Raw genomic sequence first — 26038 nt, forward strand, 5'->3', positions numbered from 1 at the left:
CCATGTATTCTTCAAATATACCTTCTGCTAACATGTTTAACCCCTTAGTGACCAGACCGCTTTTTAATTTTCTTACCGTTACGGGCCAGGGCTGTTTTTACATTTCTGCAGTGTTTGTGTTTAGCTGTAATTTTCCTCTTACTCATTTACTGTACCCACACATATTATATACTGTTTTTCTCACCATTAAAATTGGTCTTTCTACAGATACCATTATTGTTATCATATCATATAACTTACTATAAATATATAAAATATGATGACAAAATAAAAAAATAAAACACTCTAACTTTGACTCCAAAATCTGTTACACATCTACAACCGCCAAAAAAACACCCGTGGAAAATAGTTTCTGTCCTGAATTTTGTCCTGAGTTTATAAATATCCAATCTTAACAATTTCTTAGCTTTTTTTTGGAAAGCTATAGGGCTATAAGTACAAGTAGAACATTGCTGTTGCAAAATATATATTTTTAAAATGTTTCAATAGTGACATTGTAACACTGTTATCTGTCATAAATCTCTGAATCACATCTCACATATACATATTTTTTTTAAAGTAGACCACCCAGTGTATTATATATGGGGTATGTCCAGTCTTTTTAGTAGCCACTTAGTCACAAACACTGGCCAAATTTAGCATTTATATTTGTTTGTTTGTTAACAAAACAAAAACAATTATGAATGCTAACTTTGGCCAGTGTTTGTGACTAAGTGGCTACTAAAAAGACTGAACATACCCCATTTGCAATACCTTGGGTTGTCTTCGTTTGCAAATATACCATCATGGGGGTAATACTCATTCCTGGGCTACCATACGCTCTCAAAGGCAACATAACCAATCTGGAAAATTTCAATGTGAAAAAAACGGAAAATCAAGTCTTATATTTCACCCTGTAACTTTCAAAAACACTATAAAACCTGTACATGGGGGGGGGGGGGGGGGGGGGTACTGTTACACTCAGAAGACTTAGTTGAACACAAATATTAGTCATTCAAAACAGTAAAATGTATCATAACAATGATATCATCAGTGAAAGTGCAATTTGTGTGTGAAAAATAAAAAAAAAGTAACTTTCTCTGACAATATCATCGTTGTGATATGTTTTACTGTTTTGAAACACTAATATTTTTATTCAGTAAAACAGTACTCCACATGCACAGGTGTAAGGGTGTCATTGGAAGTTACAGGGTTAAATACAGTGCTAGCAATTAAATTCTCTGGACTTTCGGCCTGGGTTGTCAGGCAGGTCCCTCAAATTGCAATCGATAAAATTACTTAATTAAGTAAAAATATTACATAAATATGCAAGTAGAATTTAAATATATATATATATATATATATATATACATATTTATATATTTGAAGTCTACGTGTATATTTATGAAATTATGTATGTAATTATGTATATGGATATATATATATATGCATATATATATATATATATATCATATTATTTTATTTATATATATATATATATATATATATATATATATATATATAGCCAAAGAAAATCAGCACTCCCAGGATTTGTATCAAAAATGAAAATAAGTCTTTATTCCAACGGTCAATGTTTCAGTTCCGCTAGGGAACTTTCATCAGGACAGAATACACACATTTAAAAAATAGACATTGTTTAAATAAGGAAGGTAATCAGTGAAACTCACAGTTCAGATGTGCAGGGGGCTAATCATCCTTCCAAACGAGCGTCTGGGCGAGTGCAGGAGGCAAATGTCCCTCTATTCGCGCGCTCAGGTTACTTCCTGGTTACTCGCGTCCTCCATCACCATGGAGACGTCGGGCGCATGCGCAATAGGTATATCTGCTCTCACTGCAGTCACCCCTCGCTCGGAAGTTAGGATTTGCGCATTGTATCAACTGATACATAGTTTCAGAACCCTAAAACTGCCGGACAAAAATATATACTCAATTGGTTAATAGCATACAGAGAAACACTACTATTATATATAAATAAATGTGATTGCAAAAAGATAAAGCGTGCTAATGTATATGAATGCCATATTCCATGGCCCAATGTTACATTAAAGTGGACATTATGTCATATCATTATGTCTCTCAATTAGAATATACAATATATACAATATATACAATATATATATAAATATATATATATAAAGAATTATAATTACGTGAACCTCCTAGGTGTTACTAAATATATATTTGTTATTGATGTATTATCATTATAATTATAAAAAAGGAGTTAACTAATCAAACAAACTGGTATGGTGTATATTGAAAAAAGAATAGTGCCTAATCCAAGTGCTATTTTTACAAAAATACTCCAAAGACTCCCTGATACATAACTACATCAGGATATATAAGAAAAAAATAAAAACTTAATTAATGTGACATAATCTGTGCCAAATCTGTACATAAGTTCCTGTATGCCACTGTGTCCTGGACTGTGGGGAAAATTCTTTACCTCTAAGAAACCGAAATAATATATGAAGCATCACAAGCAGAAAATCCTTAACTCCTCCTGCACCATGTCCAGAACCATGGTCAAACCAATTACCCTGATGATATATACTGATGTATAATCAATACAACCTCATAAACTGATTTTAGTTTAAAAACCAAAAAAACATAAATTAAGAATAAAAATAGGCCATCAATACATTTTGGACAACTCACTATACGCTTATAGTCATAATGTACTATATTATGACTAGAGACCTCTCCATTCTATACATCGTTCTAGAATAAAGAGTTAATGGATTTCACCATATGTCCGAACTGAGTTGGAGTCCATACTGATCCTTTGCGGCTAAAGATTTCTCTTTCGCATGTCCCTTTATAGAAAGGAGGTATAGGTCAATTTTTCATTGAGTCCGTCTGGAGCTATTGTTCCCAGTTTTTGAATCCACCAAGCCTCCTTCTGTAGTAGCTGTTCCCGTCTGTTACCACCTCTTCTGGATATTGGGAGATGATCTATCGCCACACATTTTAAAGAAGCCAACGGATGGCCTTTTTCCAGAAAGTGACGTGCCACAGGTTTATCCGACTTGTTGTCCCTGTAGGCCAACCTAATGCTTGACCTGTGCCCTCTTATCCTTTCACATAAGGCCGTTTCTGTCTTGCCTATGTAATTTAAGCCACAAGGGCATGACAATTTATAGATTACATAATCTGTGCGGCAACTTATCCTGTGTTGGATTTTGAAAACTTGGCCCGTGTGTGGATGGTTGAAGCTCTTGCAAGAAATGAGGTGTCCACAGGTCACACAGCCTAGACATCTTACGCAGCCATGATTTACTACGTTTTTACTAGCCGGCATGTAGCTTTGAACCGGATCCGTGTGAACAAGAAGATCCCTCAAATTTCTGTTGTTCCTGTATGAAAACATCGGTTTACGATGGAGACTCTCCGGCAAACTCTTATCGTTCTCCATAATATGCCAGTTTTTCATTACTGTCTGACAAATTTTGGTGGTTGCTGTATTGTGCATCATTGGAAATGGAATTCTCATATTCTTCTCTCGCGGTTTCCTCTCTGTCTCTGTATTTAGTTCTCTGGCTTTCCTGAGTGCTCTATCCAACACCTTGTTAGTATATCCTCTCTGTGTAAATTTATTGTACATTTTCTGTAGTTGTTTATCACACTGTAATTCCCTTGAGTTATTTCGAATTACCCTCAAAAATTGGGAGAGGGGTAGAGAATTTTTCACATGTTTCGGATGCGCACTCTCGTAATGGAGCAATGTATTGCGATCTGTAGGTTTTGTATACAGTTGATATTCAATCCTTCCCTGTTCGATTAATATCTCCAAATCCAGAAAATGTATCACATGGTTGTTGATATTGGAAGTCACTTTTATTGTTGTGGCTAGTCCGTTGATGTCTTTTACAAATTTTGCCGCCTCCTGGGTACTCCCTTTCCACAGGATCAGGATGTCGTCAATATATCGGAAATACTTAATGATGCTGTCAGGATACTTTTTAAAGATGTATTCCTTTTCAAATTGGTACATGTAAGCATTAGCATACATGGGGGCCATAGCCGCCCCCATGGATGTACCTGCCATTTGTAGGTACCACCTTGTCTCGAATCGGAAATAGTTGTTTCTCAATGCTAGTGATAAGAGATCCAGGGTATATTCAATGGGTGGTCCACTGTATTGTTCCGTCTCGCACAGCAGTTCCCTCATTGCTTCAATACCCCCCTCATGGGGTATCACTGTGTATAGACTAGAAACGTCAAGAGTAATTAATGTGACAGGTCCCTCGAGGGTTTGCAATTGTTTCAATTCTTCTATCAGATGGGCCGTGTCTTTAACACAAGTCGGTATTCCATTGACGGGTAATTTAAACAGAAAATCCAAGTACTTTGCAATGGGCTCTAGTATGCCCCCTACGGCCGAGACAATGGGACGTCCAGGGGGTTTTTCCGAATTCTTGTGAATTTTTGGGAGTGTGTAAATGATAGGAGTCCGGGGACTATCTTTATACAGAAATTGAAATAATTGTAGATCAATATACCCTGCTGTTACTCCAAACGTAAGGGTATCATAGATTCTTTGAGCTATCTCCTTAGTCGGGTCATCTTTTAGGAGTTGGTAGGTATTTCCATCCTCCAATTGTCTGTATATTTCACTTGCGTAGTCCTCATAATTTTGTATCACTATGCCTCCACCCTTGTCAGCAGGTCGTATAGTGATTGTGGCATCTTCTGATAGTGCTTGGATAATCTGTTTTTTTTTTTTTGAAATATTAGAATGTTTTAAATGATGTCTTGACATGATATCTTCCGTCTCTGTTTTTACTGACATTAGGAAAGTCTTAATGGAAGGATGGCAAATAGGCGGATCAAATTTACTGATAGCTTTGAATCTATGTTGTGTGCTATATATATATATATACAAATAGGTAAACAAGGCACTCCTCCTATATTAACTCTGATGAATCAACAGCCTAGGTGCAATCCCGCGTTCCAAATATATACCAATCAATGAAGGGAGCACTCCAGGTCTTCAGTTTAGTGGAAAAAATATTTACTGTATCAAAACATGGTACAGGTACTGTGCAAACGAAATCAACGTTTCGACCCTGCTGGGGTCTTTATCAAGATCACAGTGAAATGTGGTTATAGTGCAGAATATATACATACAAACATTAGTGCTTACCAATCAGGAGATCGGAGACCCGATCAGCTACAGGACCCGGAAGTGAAGACACCACGTGGGCTGCGTCTACCATGTGATTAGGTTGCCGTGCAACCTACCAAAGCGTGGTAATCTACCAATCAGTGTTTCGGGCGGCCAGTACCGCCGTAATACCCGGAAGTGCTCAGACCACGTGGACGTAATCATGTGATGAAAAGTGCATGTGACGAGGTTGCTAAGCAGAGGACAAGTGTACAAGTTCAAGCACTATTTATGAAGGACAGAAAAAATAAAAATCGCAACAAAAGAGAGGACTATCAGTGAAAACAGTGTATGGTGCAAAAAACCATCTGCATCCCCAACGTGACATATCGTGAAACAAAAGTGCATAAAAACTATAAGATAGACCAATCTAAGTAACAAAAACAATATAATATTCTCTATACATGTATTAACCACTCTATTTAGTACATTAATAGTACTCAATAGTACTTAATTAGTAGTCTCTCTATTGTTTATAGTAACTGTATTCTAATCATTATACAGATCAAGGAGAAAACATTAACACCATTAATCACTCTAGCCGAGTGGAGAAAAAGGGGCACTGCATCCCAAGTATCCACTCAGCAGCTTACTCTACATATACCTCTACATGTATCACAGCGCACAGTGCTGACCATCTATCCTGACTTAATTTTTCTAAAACACTGCAAAAAGATATCACTAGAAAATTCTAAAGAAAAAGGGGAGAAGAGAACAAAGAAAAATTACTATTAATCACTCGGTGCCTAAGAATATTAAATATTTTAAGTGTATTTTATTCATATAAAAATACAGTTAGAATAAAACTATATAGATATACATTTTTATTTATTTATTTTTACATTTTTTTATATATTTTTATTTATTTATTATTTATATTTTATAATTATATATATATATATATAATATATATAGTTATTATATTTATTATATGTATATGTGTGTATGTGTGTGTGTTTAATTTAATTATACATTTATTTTTATATGATTATATGTAATATGCAAATAAAATTACACTAAGTATGACATTACATATATAAGATGTGGCCATGTGATCGCTCTTTTTTGGTGGACTGTCTGGGCTGTCTGGCAGTCCCCACAGACCGGTAGCAACACCGATCACTGGCAGGAGAAAGGCGGCGATAGGGTAAATAATGACGGCTCATATTTGCCACGGGCGTACCTTAAGAACGTTTTTTTGTAGGACGTACCTAGTACATCCACGGTTCTTAAGGAGTTAAACTTTCAGATGTATAATTCAAAGTGTTACAAAATGTTCTTTTAGTTATTTATAGGGAATGTTGTATTTTGACATTTCATTTTGACAAGCAGAGCATGCAAAAATTTAAAAAAAGACTATGGCAAATATTATTTAAACGCATAGTCCTAAACATCAAAGTTTGCTGAAAGTATGTATATGTATGTACAGTATCTCACAAAAGTAAGTACACCCCTCACATTTTTGTAAATATTTTATTTTTTATTTTAATTTGACAACACTGAAGAAAGGACACTCTGCTACAATATAAAGTAGTAAGTGTACAGCCTGTATAACAGTGTAAATTTGCTATCCCCTCAAAATAATTCAACACACAGCCATTATTTTTTGGCAATAAAGGTGAGTACACCCCTAAGTGGAAATGTCCAAATTGGGCCCAAAGTGTCAATATTTTGTGTGGCCACCATTATTTTCCAGCATTGCCATCAGGGCCGGCCTTAGGCATTTGGGCGCCCTGTGCAAAAAATCTTCTCAGCGCCCCCCCCTTCCCGTCCCCCCCGCCCCCACTCCTTACCCCTTCCCACACACCCTGTCACACACACAGGCAGACAGCCATACACACACACACACACACACACACACAAACACACTCAGGCAGTCATACACAGACAGCCACACACAAACACACACACAGACATAGAATGTGACGGCAGATAAGAACCATTCGGCCCATCTAGTCTGCCCAGACAGTCACACATAGGCAGTCACACACACACACACACAGAGGCAAACAGCCACACACACACACACACAGTCACACACACACAGACAAACAGTCAAACACACACTGTCAGACAGCCACACACACACACAGTCACACACAGACAGACAGACACACACACACACTGGCAGACAGTCACACACACACATAGGCAAACAGTCACACACACAGGCAGACAGCCACACACACACAGTCAGACACACACACTCACTAACAGACAAACACACTCACAGACACACACTAACAGACACAGACACACACTAACATACACAGACACACACACTCACAGACACAGACACACACTAACATACACACACACACACACACACTAACAGACACACACTAACATACACACACACACTAACAGACACACACACTCACCCACATTAACACATTTTTTTTAATTAATTTAGACACCCCCCCCAGCCTCCTTACCTTTGGGAATGCTGGGGGGGGTCTCTTCCTCCCTGGTGGTCCAGTGGCTGCTGGGTGGCGCTGGCGGGCGGCTGGCGAGGGAGCACTTCCTCTGAGCTGTTTGCTCAGCTCCCTCGCGCGCCGCACAGTGAGGCTGGGAGGCGGAGCCGGAATATGACGTCATATTCCAGCTCCCAGCCTCACTCTGCGGCGCGTGAGGGAGCTGAGCAAACAGCTCAGAGGAAGTGCTCCCTCGCCAGCCGCCCGCCAGCGCCGCCCGACCGCCCAGCAGCCCGGCATGTCTGTTAGCCGCAAGGCTAACAAGACATTTGCCCTTAGCATTTGGGGGCGGCTTTTTTTGCCGCCCCCTGGAAAATGCTGCCCAAGGCAAATGTCTTGTTAGCATTGCGGCTAACAGACATGCCGTGTGAGCTATGCGGCCGCAGGGCGCCCCCTGCACTATGGCGCCCTGTGCGGCCGCACAGCTCGCACACCCCTAAGGCCGGCCCTGATTGCCATGGAGTTCACCAGAGCTTCACAGGTTGCCACTGGAGTCCTCTTCCACTCCTCCATGACGATAACACAGAGCTGGTGGATATTAGAGACCTTACGCTCCCCCTCCTTCCATTTAAGGATGCCCCACAGATGCCCACCACCATGCTTGAATGTAGGTAAGATACACTTGTCTTTGTACTCTCAACCTGTTTGCCACCACACAAGATTCACACCATCTGAACCAAATAAGTTTATATTGGTCTCATCGGACCACAGCACATGGTTCCAGTAATCCATGTCCTTAGTCTGCTTGTCTTCAGCAAACTGGTTGCGGGCTTTCTTGTGCATAATCTTTACCAGAGGCTTCCTTCTGGGACGATAGTCATGCAGGCCAATTTGATGGTGCAGTCGAAGGGGTCAAATACTTATTTCACTCATGGACATGCAAATATTTTTTTTTACTTTTTTGACATGCATTTTTCTGGATTTTTTTGTTTTTTATTCTGTCTCACACTGTTAAAATACACCTACCATTAAAATTATAAACTGATTATCTATTTGTCAGTGGGTAAATGTTCAAAATTAGCAGGGGATAAAATACTTTTTTCCCCTCACTGTATGTATAGTTGTAATTAAAATTATTTAACCCCCATTGAAAATCAGGATTATTGTCAAACTTTACAGACTCTCAACTGTTTCCAGTGAACAAATTTACACAAGAGCAATTAGAAATAGCTTAATACAATCAATGCTTCAAGTGGTTTCCCCAAATTCAATTGAAAATGCAACGTATAATGACTTCTCCAGTCTCAAAGTGATTCAACCCCTTTATGGCAAGCATCTTTAGTACTTAGTAGAAAACCCTTTTACTTTAACCCCTTAAGGACACATGACATGTATGACATGTCATGATTCCCTTTTATTCCAGAAGTTTGGTCCTTAAGGGGTTAATGACCGGCTGCATATGCAATGCATGGCTAGACACTAGCTTCTGTCAGTATTCCTAAGCCTATTGCTCACGACATTTTAATTTACGCTAGTAAACCCAATCTACCGCAGCTTGAGGCTGTGCTTCAAAACCAATTCACAGAGGTAGAAAAGTGGATAATGGATAACAAACTCTTCCTAAACACTGAGAAAACTGTTACAATGATCTTTGGAACTGTACCTAAATTACATAAAGTACAAAATCAACAACTGTGTATCAGAACAAATTCAAATAGCAAACTGACTAGTCTGCTCTTTTAAATAGCTACGGATGTTGCAAGACCCCAATCTATCCTTTGGCCCCCACATTGAAAAAATCTCTTCAAACCATTACCCAAAACTAGGTGCCCTGTACAGAATCAAATCCTGCCTAAGCCTTACAGTAAGGAAACAGATAGTGAAACAAATGCTAATGCCAGTCATTGATTATGGGGATGTAGTGTATGCACTCGCACCACAAACCCACTTTAATAAACTTAATATGTTATATAATTCATTCTGCTGCTTTGTACTAGAATGTAATTACTTTACCCTCCACTGTGACATGTTAAAAGAGCTAAACTGGCTATCGTTGGAATCCCGACGCACTCATCTTTCCAGCCTTGTGCATAAGAGCATTTCTGGAATGCTCCCCAGCTGTTCCCACCTCCTATAATCTCTGATCCAGTACTAGCACGATATTTAGCATACCGCAATACAAAAATAAAGTGACTCGATCCTCATTTTCCTACAGTGCACCACAATTATGGAATAACCTCAACTCAAATCTTCATTCAATCTAAAATCTTTAAGAGATCTATGGCAATATACATCAGATGAGAATGCACCTGTCATGGTTCAATATATTTATTACCTGTTATGTATTAAAATTATATATGTGTGTATTTGTGTATATATATATATATATATATATATATATATATATATATATATTTATTTTGTATATAGATTTTTTTGTAATATTGTATCCTATTGTTACAATGCAATGTTTTGTGGACCCAGGACATACTTGAAAACAACTGAAATCTAAATGTATCCATCCTGGTGAAATATTTTTTAAATATATAAATAAATAAATGTGCCTTACTGTGATCACTGAAACCTCTGTTCCTGTTGCCACTAAGTGCTGCTGCAGGTCTTTTGCAGCCACTTGAGGCATTACCACACTGTGGCTTCTCAGAAATCTGGTTGCAGCCATTGATGCCTTCCTTTTCCAGTGTAACCACTGTTTTTTCAGCTTTGAACTTGCAAACTATGCTTGCAATGGTGTCTCTAGGAACAACTAGTGCCCTTGCTATCATTTTGTATCATGTTCCTTGTTTGTGAAGGAGGATTAACTATCCCTTTAACGTTGTGGACTATTCTTTTGGCTTAGCCATATTTCTAACATGCAGTCAAACATGACACTCAACAAACCCCTAGCCAGTTCAAGTATTACAAGTGTTTCAGCACAAGCACACTTTGTGTAACTAATGAATGCTTTAGACAACCCCTGTTTTGCATATTTGTGCTCTTGTGAGGGATTCTATTCAGTGGGTTGAATAATTTTGAGCTTGGAGAAGTCATTACAAGTTGCATTTTAGTTGAATTTGGGGAAACCATTTGGAGCATTCATTGTGTATAGGAGTTAATATATATATATTACAACTGTATAGGTGTTCAATAGTTCAGTGTTCCAGAACTGCTGAATGCTGTTGGAGAAAGTCTCACTGTGCATCTGAATTTCTCCACTATAAATTTATGCTGAGCTCATACAGCTTGGCTCTTTCCTCTGCAAAAGTTAATTACTTCAATACCCTCATAACCACACTCTCCTGCGAACCCAAATGACTATTTCACACATTTAACTCTTTTCTTCGCCCTGCTCTTCCAACTCCACCTACTAACTTGACAGCCTCAGACTTTGCAACTCACTTCACTGACAAGAACTCTACAATCAGAGGAGAGATCTCTCATCTTCCTTCTTCCCCTTACAATACTTCCCCTAACTTCCTTCCCTCTGCTGTTCTATGTTCATTCGCACCCACTACATCGGAAGAGGTTTCTGCTCTGCTCCAGTCCTCCCGCCCCACCACCTGCTCCCTAGATCCAATTCCCTTGCATCTCATCCGTACTCTGTCTTCTTCTCTTTCTCCACCTCTCACTAAAATTCTCAATCTCTCTCTCTCTTCTGGTATATTTCCATCACCCTTCAAACATGCAACTGTAACCCCAATTCTAAAGAAGCTCAATCTTGACCCTAACTCCTCATCCAACTATCGTCCTATCTCGCTACTGCCTTTTGCATCCAAGATCCTTGAAAGTATTGTGTATGCGAGATTGACAGACTTCCTCGAGTCCAACTCTCTGCTAGACCCGCTTCAGTCTGGTTTCCGTGCTAAGCACTCTGTGGAAACGGCACTGACCAAAGTATCCAAAGATCTAATCGCTGCAAAATCTCGTGGTCACTACTCTATCCTAATTCTCCTTTACCTGTCTGCGGCTTTTGACACTGTTGATCATCAACAGCTTCTTCTCATCCTCCGCAATATCGGTCTACAAGATATTGCTCTCTCCTGGTGCTCCTCCTACCTCTCCCAGCGCTCTTTCAATGTTTCTTTCTCTGGCTCTTCTTCTTCTCCCCAACTCCTCTCTGCTGGTGTCCGCCAAGGTTCAGTCCTTGGTCCCCTACTGTTCTCCATCTATACTGCCTCCCTTGGTAAACTCATTAGCTCCTTTGGCTTCCATTATTATTTCTATGCAGATGACAAACAAATCTACCTGTCCTCTCCTGATTTCTCCCCGTCCCTCTTGACTAGTGTCTCTGACTGCCTCTCTGCTGTTTCTAACTGGATGGCTGCCCACTTCCTTAAACTAACCTTGACCAAAACTGAAATTCTGGTCTTTCCTCCCTCAAGTGTTGTTACTCCTGTGTATGTCTCCCTCCAAGTCAACGGTGCTACCATCAGCTCCACCATGCAGGCTCGCTGCCTAGGTGTTCTCTTTGACTCCGACCTCTCCTTCAAGCCTCATGTTCAATCTATCGCCAAATCCTGTCATTTCCATCTCAAAAACATTGCGCGCATCCGCCCCTACTTAACGCCAGATGCGACTAAGGTGTTGGTCCATTCCACTGTCCTTTCTCGCCTCAACTACTGTAATCCGCTTCTCAGTGGCCTTACGTGCTCCCAACTTGCGCCGTTACAGTCCATAATGAATGCGGTGGTGAGGCTCATCTTCCTGTCCGCCCGCACCTACCATGTCTCACCCTTCGGTCAGTCCCTACATTGGCTTCCTATAAAATATAGAGCTCAATTTTAAATTCTGGTTCTTGCTTTCAAATCTCTACATAATGCTGCTCCCACCTATCTATCCTCCCTTATACACAAGTATGTCCCATCTAGGCCCTTACGATCTTCTGAAGACTTACGTCTATCTTCTGTCCGTACTCCCACCTCTGATGCTCGCCTTCAAGATTTCTCGATAACTGCACTGTTCCTGTGGAACTCGCTTCCCTCCTCCGTTAGATACTCACGCAGTCTCCACTCCTTCAAAAAATTGTTAAAAACCCACTTCTTCATAAAAGCGTATCAATTAAACTGTTAATAGCTCCCAACTGATTCCTCTTCTGCAACTGTCACTAGTCTAATACTATCCTTACCTTTTTGTATCATTTTACCCCACTCCCTCTAGCATGTAAGCTCATTGAGCAGGGCCCTCAACCCCTCTGTTCCTGTGTGTCCAACTTGTCTGGTTACAACTACATGTCTGTTCGTCCACGCATTGTAAAGCGCTGCGGAATTTGACGGCGCTCTATAAATATCATAATAATAATAGGAGTTGAATAAATATATATATAAATGTATAGGTGTTCAATAGGAACAACTGTATAGGTGTTCAATAGGAGTTGAATATATATTGAACTCCTATACAGTTGTAAAAAAAAAAATCATATATAGAAATATTTATATAGTCAAAATTATATCTATATAAAATTGCATATATATATATATATATATATATATATATATATATATATATATACACAACCAAGAGTAAGGGTTCAGGATCTTGTATGATTGATATATATATTACGTGTGTGTGTGTGTGTCTGTATACATACACATACATGTACATGTAAGCATAAAACATAAATATTAATAGTTTGCAAACATCCTGAACAACAAAACTATAATGTATGATTTCAAAGCTCTAGATGTCAGGAGATTTATGTGCAGGTTTTGAAAATTAATTAAGTGAAATGTAACTAATTTATTTTGCACCTAAGATTTTGTCTTGAGGTTGATCTCACTATATTCACAAATGGATGACACCTCCACAAAATCCTCAAGCCATCTGCCATCAGTCAATAAATCCTCTTTAATTTCCATTAATTCTTATTAACCAAAAAAAAAGTAAATCCATTCATCTGCCTGAGAGTTGTACATGACATTATGTGAGAACGGAAAACATATGAAGGTCATTTTATTATATGCATGGTTTTTCACTTTCACAGTGCTTGTGTTTATTTACTATATTGCTTGTGATGTTCACCTAGAATTATTTAAATACTTATATTTCTGCTGCAGTATGCATTTTGTAATGCAGCTGTTTGAAAAAGGGTTTGTTGTTGTTTGCTGGTTTACCTTACTGATGAACATTTTATAACTGTAGGGCAAGAATATTGCTAAACAGTTTAAAACATTACTAGGGCTTATCCATCAAATTAGAAATATTGGTGAATTAAAATCTAAATGCTAAATAATTGATGACTGATCTGGAAAAAAGAATCCTACTCCACAATGGCAACAGATGGCTTATTTAGCTATATTTTGTCATTTGGATATTTAATTTGTTACAGTTAAGAGTTTAATGAATAAACCTAAATGTTATTCACTTTAAACAATGAATCAAGTAAACACATTTAAAGTAAAAAGTCTATGGAAAAAAAAAAATCAGTTCAGGTTATGGTGGCTTCCTGATATATGCCCATTTGCTGTCAGCTGTGCACTCACACATACTTGCTCACCTGGTTGCATGCAAGCATATATAAGCAAAAAAGATAATCCAGGAGCACTGACAGTTATTTTAGGTAAACTGTGATTGTTTAACCCCTTAAGGACGGCGGACGTGCTACACCATCCTTGGGGACACTGCTCTAAACGCTAGGGGCGGCATAGCACATCCCCGCCGTCCTATTCACTTACCTGGTGATCACGGTGGGGGGACTGCCTGAAAAATGTAAAATAAAATATTTAAAAACTGTTTAAAATAAAATATACACGTAGATCATATATATATATATATATATATATATATATATATATATATATATATATTACATACACATACACTGTTTAAGTGTATTGTAATATTAATATATATATATAATTATATATATCTTCTGTCCTCTGATGTTTGCCTTCAAGACTTCTCGAGGGCTGCACCGTTCCTGTGGAACTCGCTTCCCTCCTCCGTTAGATGCTCGCCCAGTCTCCACTCCTTCATAAAATCATTAAAAACCCACTTCTTCATAAAAGCGTATCAATTAAACTCTTAATAGCTCCCAACTGATTCCTCTTCTGCAACTGTCACTAGTCTAATACTATCCTTACCTTTTTGTGTCATTTTACCCCACTCCCTCTAGCATGTAAGCTCATTGAGCAGGGCCCTCAACCTCTGTTCCTGTGTGTCCAACTTGTCTGGTTACAACTACATGTCTGTTCGTCCACCAATTGTAAAGCGCTGCGGAATGTGACGGCGCTCTATAAATAATATAATAATAATAATATATATATATACCTATGTATAAATAAAAATAATTTTTAAAAAATTATATATATATACATATTTATATACACATACACACAAACACACGTGTATATATACATAATAATTCTATGTATATATTTATGTAATAATTTTACATAATTAGGTAATTTTATTAATTATAATTTGCGGGACATGCCTGACAATCCAGGCTGAAAGTCCAGGGAATTTAATTTGCTAGCACTATATTTAACCCTGTAACTTTCCAAGACACCATAAAACATGTACATGGGGTGTACTGTTGTACTCGGAAGACTTCGCTGAACAGAAATATTAGTGTTTCAAAACAGTAAAATGTATTACAACGATGATATCATCAGTGAAAATGATTTTTTTTGCATTTTTCACTCACGCATGGCACTTACATGGATTATATAATTGTTGTTTTACTGTTTTAAAACACTAATATTTGTGTTCAGCAAAGTCTCCTGAATATAAAAATATACCTCATGTACAGTTTTTATGGTGTTTTCAAAAGTTACAGAGTCAAATATAAGGCTTGTGTTTCAGTTGTTTCACATTGAAATTCGCCAGATTGGTTACATTGCCTGTTACCTTGCCTTTGAGACCGTATGGTAGCCTAGGAATGAATGGCATACCCCCATGATGGAATACCATTTGCAATAGTAGACAACCCAAGGTATTGTAAATGGGGTATGTCCAGTCTTATTTAGTAGCCACTTAGTCACAAACACTAACCAAAATTGACGTTCAAATTAAATTAGTTTTTTTACACACAAACAAATATTAACACTAACTTTGGCCAGTGTTTGTGACCAAGTGGCTACTAAAAAAGACTAGACATACCCCATTTGCAATATCTTGGTTTGTCTACTATTGTAAACGGTATGCCATCACGGGTGTAATTCTCATTCCTGGGCTACCATACGGTCTCAAAGGCAACGTAACCAATCTGGCGAATTTCAATGTGAAAAAACAGAAAAATGTAACATGCTATATTTGACCCTGTAACTTCCCAAAACACCATAAAACCTGTACATAGGGAGTACTGTTTTACATGTGAGACATCGCTGTACGCAAATATATGTATTTTATTGCTGTAAAAGCAAACAGTATTATGACATTCACAGTTAAGATGTCATGTAGAACTACATTTTTTTTTTAACAAAAAGTTCTTATTTTCTCCTATTTTTTTATATTTTATTCATATTAAATTATGTTTCATACCTAAATATTTAATGTTAAACGAAAGCCCTGTTTCCCCTGAATAAAATGATATATAATAAGTGTGGGTGCGCATAATATGAAAAAGGTGAATTACGCCTGAACAGACATATAGCACAATTTCAAGGTTTACGTTTTGTTTTGATCACAACGTGTAAATTTGGCTCAGTCCTTAAGGGGTTAATGTGAAAACAAAATAATTTGCATTATATAAATGTTATAACTACTGATCGACATTTCAGCCCCCCCTGAGTGGTTAAAAGCAAAATCCAAAGTTTGTATTTGATGTAAATCTTAACAATTTGACTTTAATTTATAAAATGCAAGTCATAGACTATTAGACTACAAGCTTATGGCAATTACAGACCTTACTGAGCTGCCAAAAGTTTTGTAGATGCAGTAGTGTGTAGATTATAATCAAATAGAAGCCTGGAGTGACAGGTGATGAGTTTTATTTTTCATGTCACTGGTCATTTTGTCTTCAGCATTATGTGTATTGTCTGTAATATCACGTATTGCTGGAAGGGAAACTGGAGCTAAAAAAAAATAAAAATAAAAATCTTATGTGAATTTTATAGGTTGTGATGTTGCAGAACATAATGTGCCACAGTTCAACTGGAAATGGTCGTTATTTTTTGCATTTATATTTCAATATTAATCTAGCAAAGTATGACATGTGACTTTACCAGTAAAACAAAAGTCAAATAAACTTAGGCCAGTGAACCCAGCTTATAGGACACTGATAGAGTTTATTTACTAAACGGTGAATTGTGGTGATCTGGAAATGAAATTGCAAATTTCAATTATGATGATCATCAATACTATGCTGGACTTAAGAAATGCAAACTGTAATTTTGTTTCTAGTTTTAACAGCAAGATCACAGTAAAGAGTTTTGATACTTTTGTGACTTAAATGAAACCCATCACGTTGTTGCTTTTCTTTAGCTTCTCATCTATATCTTTTACTTAACCGTTTGTAGCAAATATAAGACATGCTGAACACATAGGATTTGCTATAGCTTTTAATTATGCTTGCTGACAGAATGTTAGCAGGACACATGAAACTAGAGCATTGAAATTAACTGGAAAAAGTAGCAAACAAAATATAACAATAAACTGTCATTGGAAAACAGAGAAAAACTGTACTTTATTCTGTAACAATATACAATAGCTACAGCTCCATCTAATGTCCAATCTGGCAAACACATCCATTATAATTATGTAGTTAAAAAACACAATCATTATAATTCTGAAGTTATAAAACTCCATCCTTAACAGCATGTTCATCATTATATAATGCTCAGCTTCTTCTGTGCTGCCAAATTATATTTGACTTTGAAAGCTCTTTTGTTCCTAATGCAACTGTGTGAATGCTACATGTCTTATTCTTATTCATAAAATTTGCCGGCGTCTTTAATAAAATTCATTTGCCATCTTGTATTTTACATTTCAAGTATTCCATATATCTTAGCAGTAAATTAGAGTTTATAGGATGGCATCCCTTTATGTTTGCTGGAGTTAATTTTCATACTGCTCATTCTTCAGTGGACACTACGGTTTCATTAGTATTGTCTACTGTTTCATTACTATTGTATGTTTACTATAAATTCTAATTCCTTTCAGTCAAAGTTTTCAGGTGAATTGACAAACACATTTCTTTATTTTTATTCCGTATGTATCCCCCACATTTGCACAGTCCACAGAGAAGAAATTAAGTAGTGGGACCTGAGGTGCTGTCTGTTCTTTAGGCAGAAGAACCAGGTGCAGGCTGTGGTAATCCAGTCATGGGAGCTGCTGCTTGGTTCTGCAGCTTTTGCATTGTTTGGATCAGTGTAAAGACTTGATGGAGTTTACCAACTTTTCAAACTCCATGAGATGGATTAGAAATTCTGTCAGGGTTTGCAGTAAAGGAGCTCAGTATGCAGTAGCACCAATAGCGAGTTTTAGACAAGGGGTATCAAGAAATCAGTTATATACAGGCACAAGGTCTGTCCAAATGGCAAAGTTTCATAAGTGAAATCACAAGCAAGGTGTCAGTAATCCCATAAGAGATCAGGGTGTATGCAGAAAGTCCATGGTTACGTTTCTGCAGGAGTACATCACTTCTTAGCAATGAGGGAGTTTCAGGAGTGTGGGACACACTTCTCCTGAGTCATGCCTGCTTCATTAGTGTCACTCTTCTACCACTCCACACACCTTCACTATAACTAAGATCCAGGGGAATATTGTAATGAAATGAGATGGGGACTTCTTAGTGATGCCTGACAAGGTGCTAGTTTTAAATGCTTAGTAGATACTCCCCCACCTGCCCCCTGTTTGTAATATGAGGATATCAACCATCCAGTGATATTCAGTCCTGCTGAAAAGTGGTCCAAATGCTGGCTTTTTCAGAGCTTTGTTTGTTAAATCCAGACGTATAAATAATCCCAACAAAGTCTAGATTTTGCAATCAGTTGGCCCCATACAGCACTGGATGTTTCTGCTCTGTTAGGTACAGGGCTGTTCGGACTGTAGTTATTAATACAAATACACAAAAACAAATCCTGCGCTCAAACTCCTACTATTCTTGGGCGGCAGCAGCAACCATAGCACACATTAGCCCCAATACATACAGTAAAAATCAAAGAAAAAAAGTTACCGGTGCTCTTTCCAAATCCCTATGCATATTTAAAAAAGTGGAGGTTATTTAGTTATTCCAATGGCTGACACCCAACCAGGGCCGGCGCTACCTGCAAGGCGACCTAGGGCGCACCTTAGCAGGGGGCGCCGGATCCCTGTGCCCGGAGTCCCCGCTGCGCCTCCTCATGCTGTGCCGCCTGAGCGCTCTTGCAAGCCTCAGGCGGCGCAGCACTGATGTATGGAGGGTGGCCGGGTTTGAGTGACTGGCAGGAGGGAAGCGCAGAGCGCTCCCTCCTGCTGGTCTCTCAATGTAGCGTGGCCGGGCGGCGCGGAACGCGGGACAGGAACCTCTGTTTCCTGTACCCGGCCGTCGGCGGAATGACAGGAAGTGAGCACCGCTGGCGGCAGGGTACAGGAAACAGAGGTTCCTGTCCCGTGTTCCGCGCCGCCTGGCCACGCTACCTAGGCACGAGTGAAGAGTGGGGTAGAGACAACTGAGAACTGAGGGGGGGGGGAGTAAGGAGAACTGAGGGAAGGGGGAGGAGTAAGGAGAAGGGAGGGGGGAGTAAGGAGAACTGAGGGAGGGGGGAGTAAGGAGAACTGAGGGAGGAGGGAGTAAGGACAACTGAGGGAGGGGGGAGTAAGGACAACTGAGGGAGGGGGGAGTAAGGACAACTGAGGGAGGGGGGAGTAAGGACAACTGAGGGAGGGAAGGAGGGAGGGGTGTGGGTGTAAGGACAACTGAGTGGGGGGGAGTAAGGACCACATAGGGAGGGGGGAGTAAGGACCACATAAGGAGGGGGGTGTAAGGACAACTGAGGGAGGGAAGGAGGGAGGCTTGGGAGAGTAAGGACAACTGAGTGGGGGGGAGTAAGGACCACATGGGGGAGTAAGGACCACATAAGGAGGGGGGAGTGAGGACCACATAGGGAGGGGGGGAATAAGGACCACATAGGGATGGGGGAGTAAGGACCACATAGGGACGGGGAGGGAGTAAGGACCACATAGGGAAGGGGGGAGTAAGGACCACTGAAGGAGGGGGTAAGGACCACTGAAGGAGGGGGGTAAGGACCACTAAGGGGGTTGGCAGAGGGAGGATCACTAAGGGGGGGGGGAAGGACCACCAAAGGGAGGTAAGGAGGGAGGACCACTAAGGAGAGGGGAGAAGGGTAAGGACCACTAAGGGGGGGGGAAGAGGATAATGACCAATGAGGGGAGGGAGATTGCCACTAAGGGGGTGAGAGCACTATGGCACAGAAGGGGAGAATACTGAGGGACAGGAGGGAAGGGGAAATCACTAATTGACTTCAGGGGAGAGCACTATGAAATTTTTTTTTTAAATAAAGAGCTGCTTTCCTCTCAGTCCCTATCCTACCCCACAAACCCTCTTGTTTACACTACACACATACACAATGCATCCCCCCCACACACACACACAGAAACATACAATGTATCCCTACTCACACACAGACACACCGAAACACACAATGCATCCCTTACGCTCACACAAAAACTCATTCTCTTACACACAGAAACAAAATGCATCTCTTACACACTCAATGCACCCCTTACAGTCACACACTGCATTCAATTACATTCACAGAAACACACCTTGCATCCCTTACACACACACACAGAAACATACAATGCATTCCTTACATACAAACACACACTGCATCCCCTATACACACACACTACATCCCTTACACAAATTGGTATCCCTATACACTACATTCTATAAGAACACACACACATTACATCCTCTGCAATAACACATAAAACATCCCCTACACACATACACTCCACTCCCTGTGAGAGAACTCATGGGTGGGCCATATAGGTGGATTTATGGGTGGACATTGGGGGCCCAGACCTTGAGCTGTGTAAGGGGCCCCAAAAATGGAGCTGCTTCCTGTTCATTAATTGTTGTGAGCACTGTTACAAACAAACAGTCTCCAGAGAGCCTCTTCTACACCAGACCTGTGGAGCCAGACTGAGCCCATCATCAGCCTCTTGTCCTCATCTGGTGATAAGTAGGTAATCCAATATATTATTAGTGGCACTAATCTCTAATTTACCTCACATTAAATGGATACTATAGTCACCAGAAGCACTACCACTAATGTAGTGGTTATGGTGGCTATAGCCTGTGCCTGTAGGCTTTTTAATGTAAACACACTGTCTTTTCAGATAAAAGACACTTTGTGCAGACTGGCGTTGGCCCATATGGCAGAGCATATGGGCGGGGCATTGTGATGTCACATGGTGGGCAGGACATATGGGGGGGCGGCGCATTTTTGTTTGCCTAGGGCGTCAAAACTCCTTGCACTGGCCCTGCACCTAACCCATCTGTTCCCTATTAAGGGTTAAGAAGCATGTAGGGGTTTAGAAAAATACTTCCTATTAGCTATGAAAACTCCATCTTCCACATGGAAATAAAAAATAAGGTAATGTGCTGTAAATAAAATAATATAACTTGAAATTTTATTGGATCTTATACCATTAATTTTTATTTTGTAATTTGACATTGGAATTTGTATTGTCTTATCAGAAGCAAGTACATTATTTTATAATTCTGTCCATTACAAGTATAGTTAATATATTAGTTTGTTGTAGACATTTTTAATGCTATCTCTCCTTAATCATCATATTATTCCTCATAAATGTACATTGCTTTTTTTGTATATGTTGTGAAGTCACAAAAGTGTAAAATTCTATTTTATTTGCAACAAAAAGGTAGTAATTTCCTTTGAGCAGTAATTCTTCAAAGTCCAAATCAGAAACATACTGGGTGTGCTTCAAATGGATGAGAATAGAAATGTCTGTAGGCAAATGCACAGGGTGAGCTTTAATGACATTAAATTGACAGAAAACTGTATTATTCATCTAGTACTTCACAAGTGCTTTGTTTTAGAAAGCAAAATTATGTAATTAAACCTGATGTTTCAGATTATTTACCTTTGTTTGAGGATTATATGATGAGAAATTAGGCCCAGGCTAAAATTAATTTAAATGTAGTTAATCACATTTGTTATATTTTCTGTATAACCTATTCATATTCATATGCTGCCGCAAGCACCTTGTATGGACAAACTAAGCATTAAAACTAGTTAATAATTTACAAGTAGGTACACTGTTTTCCTTTTGCAGTTTTACTCACCGTTTGTGGTTTTCAGTCAGACAGCCAGTAGGGTCTTCAGACTAAAAAAAAAATAATCTAATGTGATAATCACCTCAGGATCAAGGAAACATGGATCCCTCACTATTTAATACCTTGAATAGTTTTAGAAGCGCTCCCACATTTCCTCTCCTACACTTTTTAATTGCATTTAAGAAAATAACCAGCCATCGGCTGACTTAAGTATCATATTAGCTAGCAGGGATCTATTCAGAACACTTTTTAATGAATATAAGTTAAAAAAAAATGGTTTTAGGAAAGATTAAAATCTGTTTTACTTCTAGGGAAAATATATCAGCTTAAGCCTACTTAATATAAAAGCAAATGTTAGTCAGGTTAAAATAAAACCAATTTAAGCTACCTGGATCTGGAATTGAAAACTTCCCTTGTGCTTATTGGTTGTTAAAATTGCTCACTGGCAGCCATCTTGAAGAAATTGGCCCATTAACATCCACAATAAAAAAGTGAGACAGTGAACACAAACAATACATTAAATAATGCAATGGTTAAAAAAAAAATATATTTATATATATGATTTAACTACACACAGTTGCAAATGTATAATTCCATACCTGACTTTATATCAGACAGACTAGGAAAGGAGTTCTCTGGTTATCAACCAACCAAGACAACCTGATTCATGCCCCTCTATTATTCTCATTACTACTACAAGCTTTAGATACATCCCTATATAACACAATTGTAAAATATATAGAATAGATAGGAGTAGTTGTAAATAAATAACACTTGCTGTTTGATCTGGAGAGTGACTTTGGAATAAATTCTCAGCAATATGTTTCACTGCACTAAATATGAAATGCCTTTTTTCACCCACACAGCAACTAAAAGGTTAAAGAGCAGTAATCGAAAACATTGATGAGCAAACAAGAAAGATATAGTGTGAACACGTTTTACCTTATTAACTAACACTAGAAACGAGTATAAAAAAGACTAAATAATGTCTTAACTGGATAATTACATAATAAACTCAATAGATAATAGCAGTTCTCAGAAATTAAGCAAAATTTTGGATACTGTATTATTCTCACTCGAAAATGATCAGAAATAAAAGATGATATGTTGCACAATGATGAATTGCTTTACACTACAGGTTTAAATTGTTTGTAGCCTGGTTTAAAATGATAAGATACCTAATTAGCTTGAAGTCAAACCTAATTTAGAATCTCTTTAACAGGAAAGAATGGGCAACATTTTGTGAAGATTCATAGCACCTGTTAAAATAGATAATCGCTTTATTTTATCTGCATTACAAGTTGCTTATAAGATTAAATCTGAGTATAATGAGAAAATAAGCCATTTAGTAAAAAAAAAAAAAAAAATCTTTGAAATTAAGGGGCATTTTGTAAAGATTCTGATATGATTATAATTGAGCTAAATAAGAAAAATCTATTCATTGTCAATTTTATTCACGATTAGTTTTTAGGGACATGTCCAATTAGTTATATTTAAATGTCATACATTTTATTACCTGTAAGCTCGGTTTATTACCCCACTATGATTTACCAGAGTGATATGTATCATAGAAAACAGAACTATTCCCTCAGGGGTAATTAATAATGGTTGAGTGGTCATATATTTCACATATATTCATTTACAGTTTAATCAATTCCCTTTGCTCAGTTAGTTTTATTTTCTGTATTATTATTTCTTTTGTAACATTTAATAGACCATTATCATTATTTCTACCTGTGTTAAAATAAGCCAAGCAGTGCAAAAACATATTGCTACAGTAATAATAAAAATTATCAAAAATATGATGACCATCATCATTACGGTAATCATATTATCATGTAACTTAATTCAAGAGACCTTGTAATAACCTGTGTAATAAATTCTTCCTTTGGACCTATACTGGTACCCAGTCCTATTTCTTCTCTTACTGATTCTGGGAGTGTAGTCGCCTCTGTGCTGGATGCATGGTTGAAGTTCCTTATTTTAGTCTGCCTACTAAAAACTATGGTGAACAAGGAGATGTCCCAAGTGAGGACTCGATGCAACTGTACTGGTCTCCCTCAGCTGTTTCAAAATTATTTCTGGACTAAAGTGAAGCTCCACTGTGGGTTAATATCCTGTCGTAGACCATGTGTGGGAAGCCTTGTGTTTTCATGCTCCTGCCGCAAGAGTCGCTTAGTCTTCACACTATGATGGAAATGTCCTGAAATACTTCTGAAGTGATCAGATATGGCAGTTACATTTATGTTGCTTTTGGTAATTCAGGAATTGTAGCCTTTTACTACAAGATGTAGGATTTGAGCAAAACAGTTTTTAAAAGGATCTATCTTACATAGCTTTGATCATGTTAGCAAATCTGTCAGTGACCCTAAAACATTGTGCCTGCCTGCTTTCCCAACCTATTACAACAATTTGTCTGATTGCCTATAGTATGCACGCTGAAGTGTGTTTTTGGTCCATATTTCAGCATTTAGTAGGAGAGAAAGAAAACCATGCTTCCACCAGTGGTGGCCAGTAAGTACAACAGCAATAGTACTCCATAAATATGTGGTTATGTTCACCGGCTGACCTACAGCTCTGGCCAGTTCATCCTTCAAAACTAACATGTAGGCAATGTATAGGATATAAGAACTGTACAGTGATGGGGCTATATTCCTGCTAAAAGTGAATCATAAGGGATTTACATATTGCAGAGCAAGGGACTGAATCCAGTGATGTATCTTCAGCAAGGCTAACAAGGCATTTGCCTTGGGCGGCACTTTCCAGGGTGCGGCAAAAAATGCTGCCCCCAAATGCCCAGGCAAATACCTTGTTAGCCTCATTCTAAGGGGGCCCAAGAGCTGGCCGACTGGCCACCTTTGGGTCCCCCAAGGCAGTCAGCCAGCCGGAATATGACATCACTCTGACTCCCGGCATTACTCTGCGAGGTGCGAGGGGAGCTCAGCAGGAAGAACTCAGCACCCTCACTGCCTGCTTTGCATGCCCGACTGCCTGGGTCAGAACTGGCCATCTGCCTGCATGCCTGCCCACATGCCTGCCTGTCTACCCAACAGCCCGGCCTCAGCTAGCCCAGGAGCCTTACTGGACCACAGGTGAAAAATATCCACCCAGCTCGCCTATAAGTATCTATCTATCTATCTATCTATCCATCTTTCTGTTTCACCTGCACCAGATATATGCTGACATGTTGTGCTGCAGGTATAGTACAGAATGAACTAGGTAGACTTTAATGTTTTGTTTTTCTCTTTTAAGTGTAAGTTAAATACTTAGAAGATGTAAAATTCATAAGAAAATCCATTACAGATTAAACATGTCATTATTAGCTCATATATGCTAATTGAATTGAAACTGATAGAATTATGTTTAAGTATGTAATATACTGCATGCTCTGTAGTATGCTAATAAAATCAGTTTTATCAATTTGCGTTTGTAGTACTTTTCTTCTGATGTGCAAATGGAAATGCAATTATACAAATTCTGCTATTCCTCAACATTTTTATTAAAACAGTTTAAGTTCAATGAACATATATTTGTTTGGTGACAAATCTATAACACTGTGTCATTCATATTACTTTTTAATAACCCATATAAACTATTAATTTAATGGGGTTTTTTTTAGGAGACAAGTGCAAATCAACAGAATACAGCAAGATGAAGGAGACTTTACTGGATACAGAAAACAAAAGAAAGGAAAGAAAGGAAAATCAACAGGAAAACACAGACAAAAAAACATTCAGAAAATTTTTGGTGGATGAAATTTTTAAATTCTTTGATGCGGATCACAATGGACTAGTAGACAGTAATGAATTATCCCAGGTAAGTTATTGTAGGTCATTATTTTGATACAGTTTTAAATTAAAATTGCAAAACTATTTTCAGTTTATACTAATCTTTTCTTATTACTCTTATTACTTCCAGCCATTGAACTGTGTGCATATAAATTTTTTTTTTTTATAATTTATCAAGAGAGTATTAGTATACTCCAACAGGCATTTTGTGGACACAGGTGTTTTTTCAATGAAAAATGCATTTTTCACAGAGGAAAGATGCGTGTCCCAAAATGTGGCATTCTAATACTCTCTTTAAGTGACATTTTAGTCTTGAAAGGGAAAGCAAAATTGTAACATGATAGGTGTATTTACATGTGTTACTGAAACCACTTATTCTGCTTATTTCGATTCATGTCATAATGTGAAATTTAGACTTGTATTTATT

General features: G+C 38.4%; 1 protein-coding gene across 4 annotated transcripts in view; it reads left to right on the forward strand.

Annotated features, from left to right (window-relative positions):
• FSTL5 (follistatin like 5) overlaps positions 1-26038 on the forward strand; it is a 1067859-nt gene that overhangs the window by 426413 nt on the left and 615408 nt on the right. For all 4 annotated transcript variants that reach the window (XR_010091251.1, XM_063458208.1, XM_063458210.1 and 1 more), the window contains one exon: positions 25443-25639. Coding sequence is in view for 3 of the 4 variants with exons in the window: in XM_063458208.1 (XP_063314278.1) it covers positions 25443-25639 (197 nt within the window). In the remaining variant the exon portion in view is untranslated. The remainder of the gene's footprint in view (positions 1-25442; positions 25640-26038) is intronic.

The sequence above is a fragment of the Pelobates fuscus genome, chromosome 6 (genome assembly GCF_036172605.1).
Source record: "Pelobates fuscus isolate aPelFus1 chromosome 6, aPelFus1.pri, whole genome shotgun sequence".
Taxonomy (NCBI): Eukaryota; Metazoa; Chordata; class Amphibia; order Anura; family Pelobatidae; genus Pelobates; species Pelobates fuscus.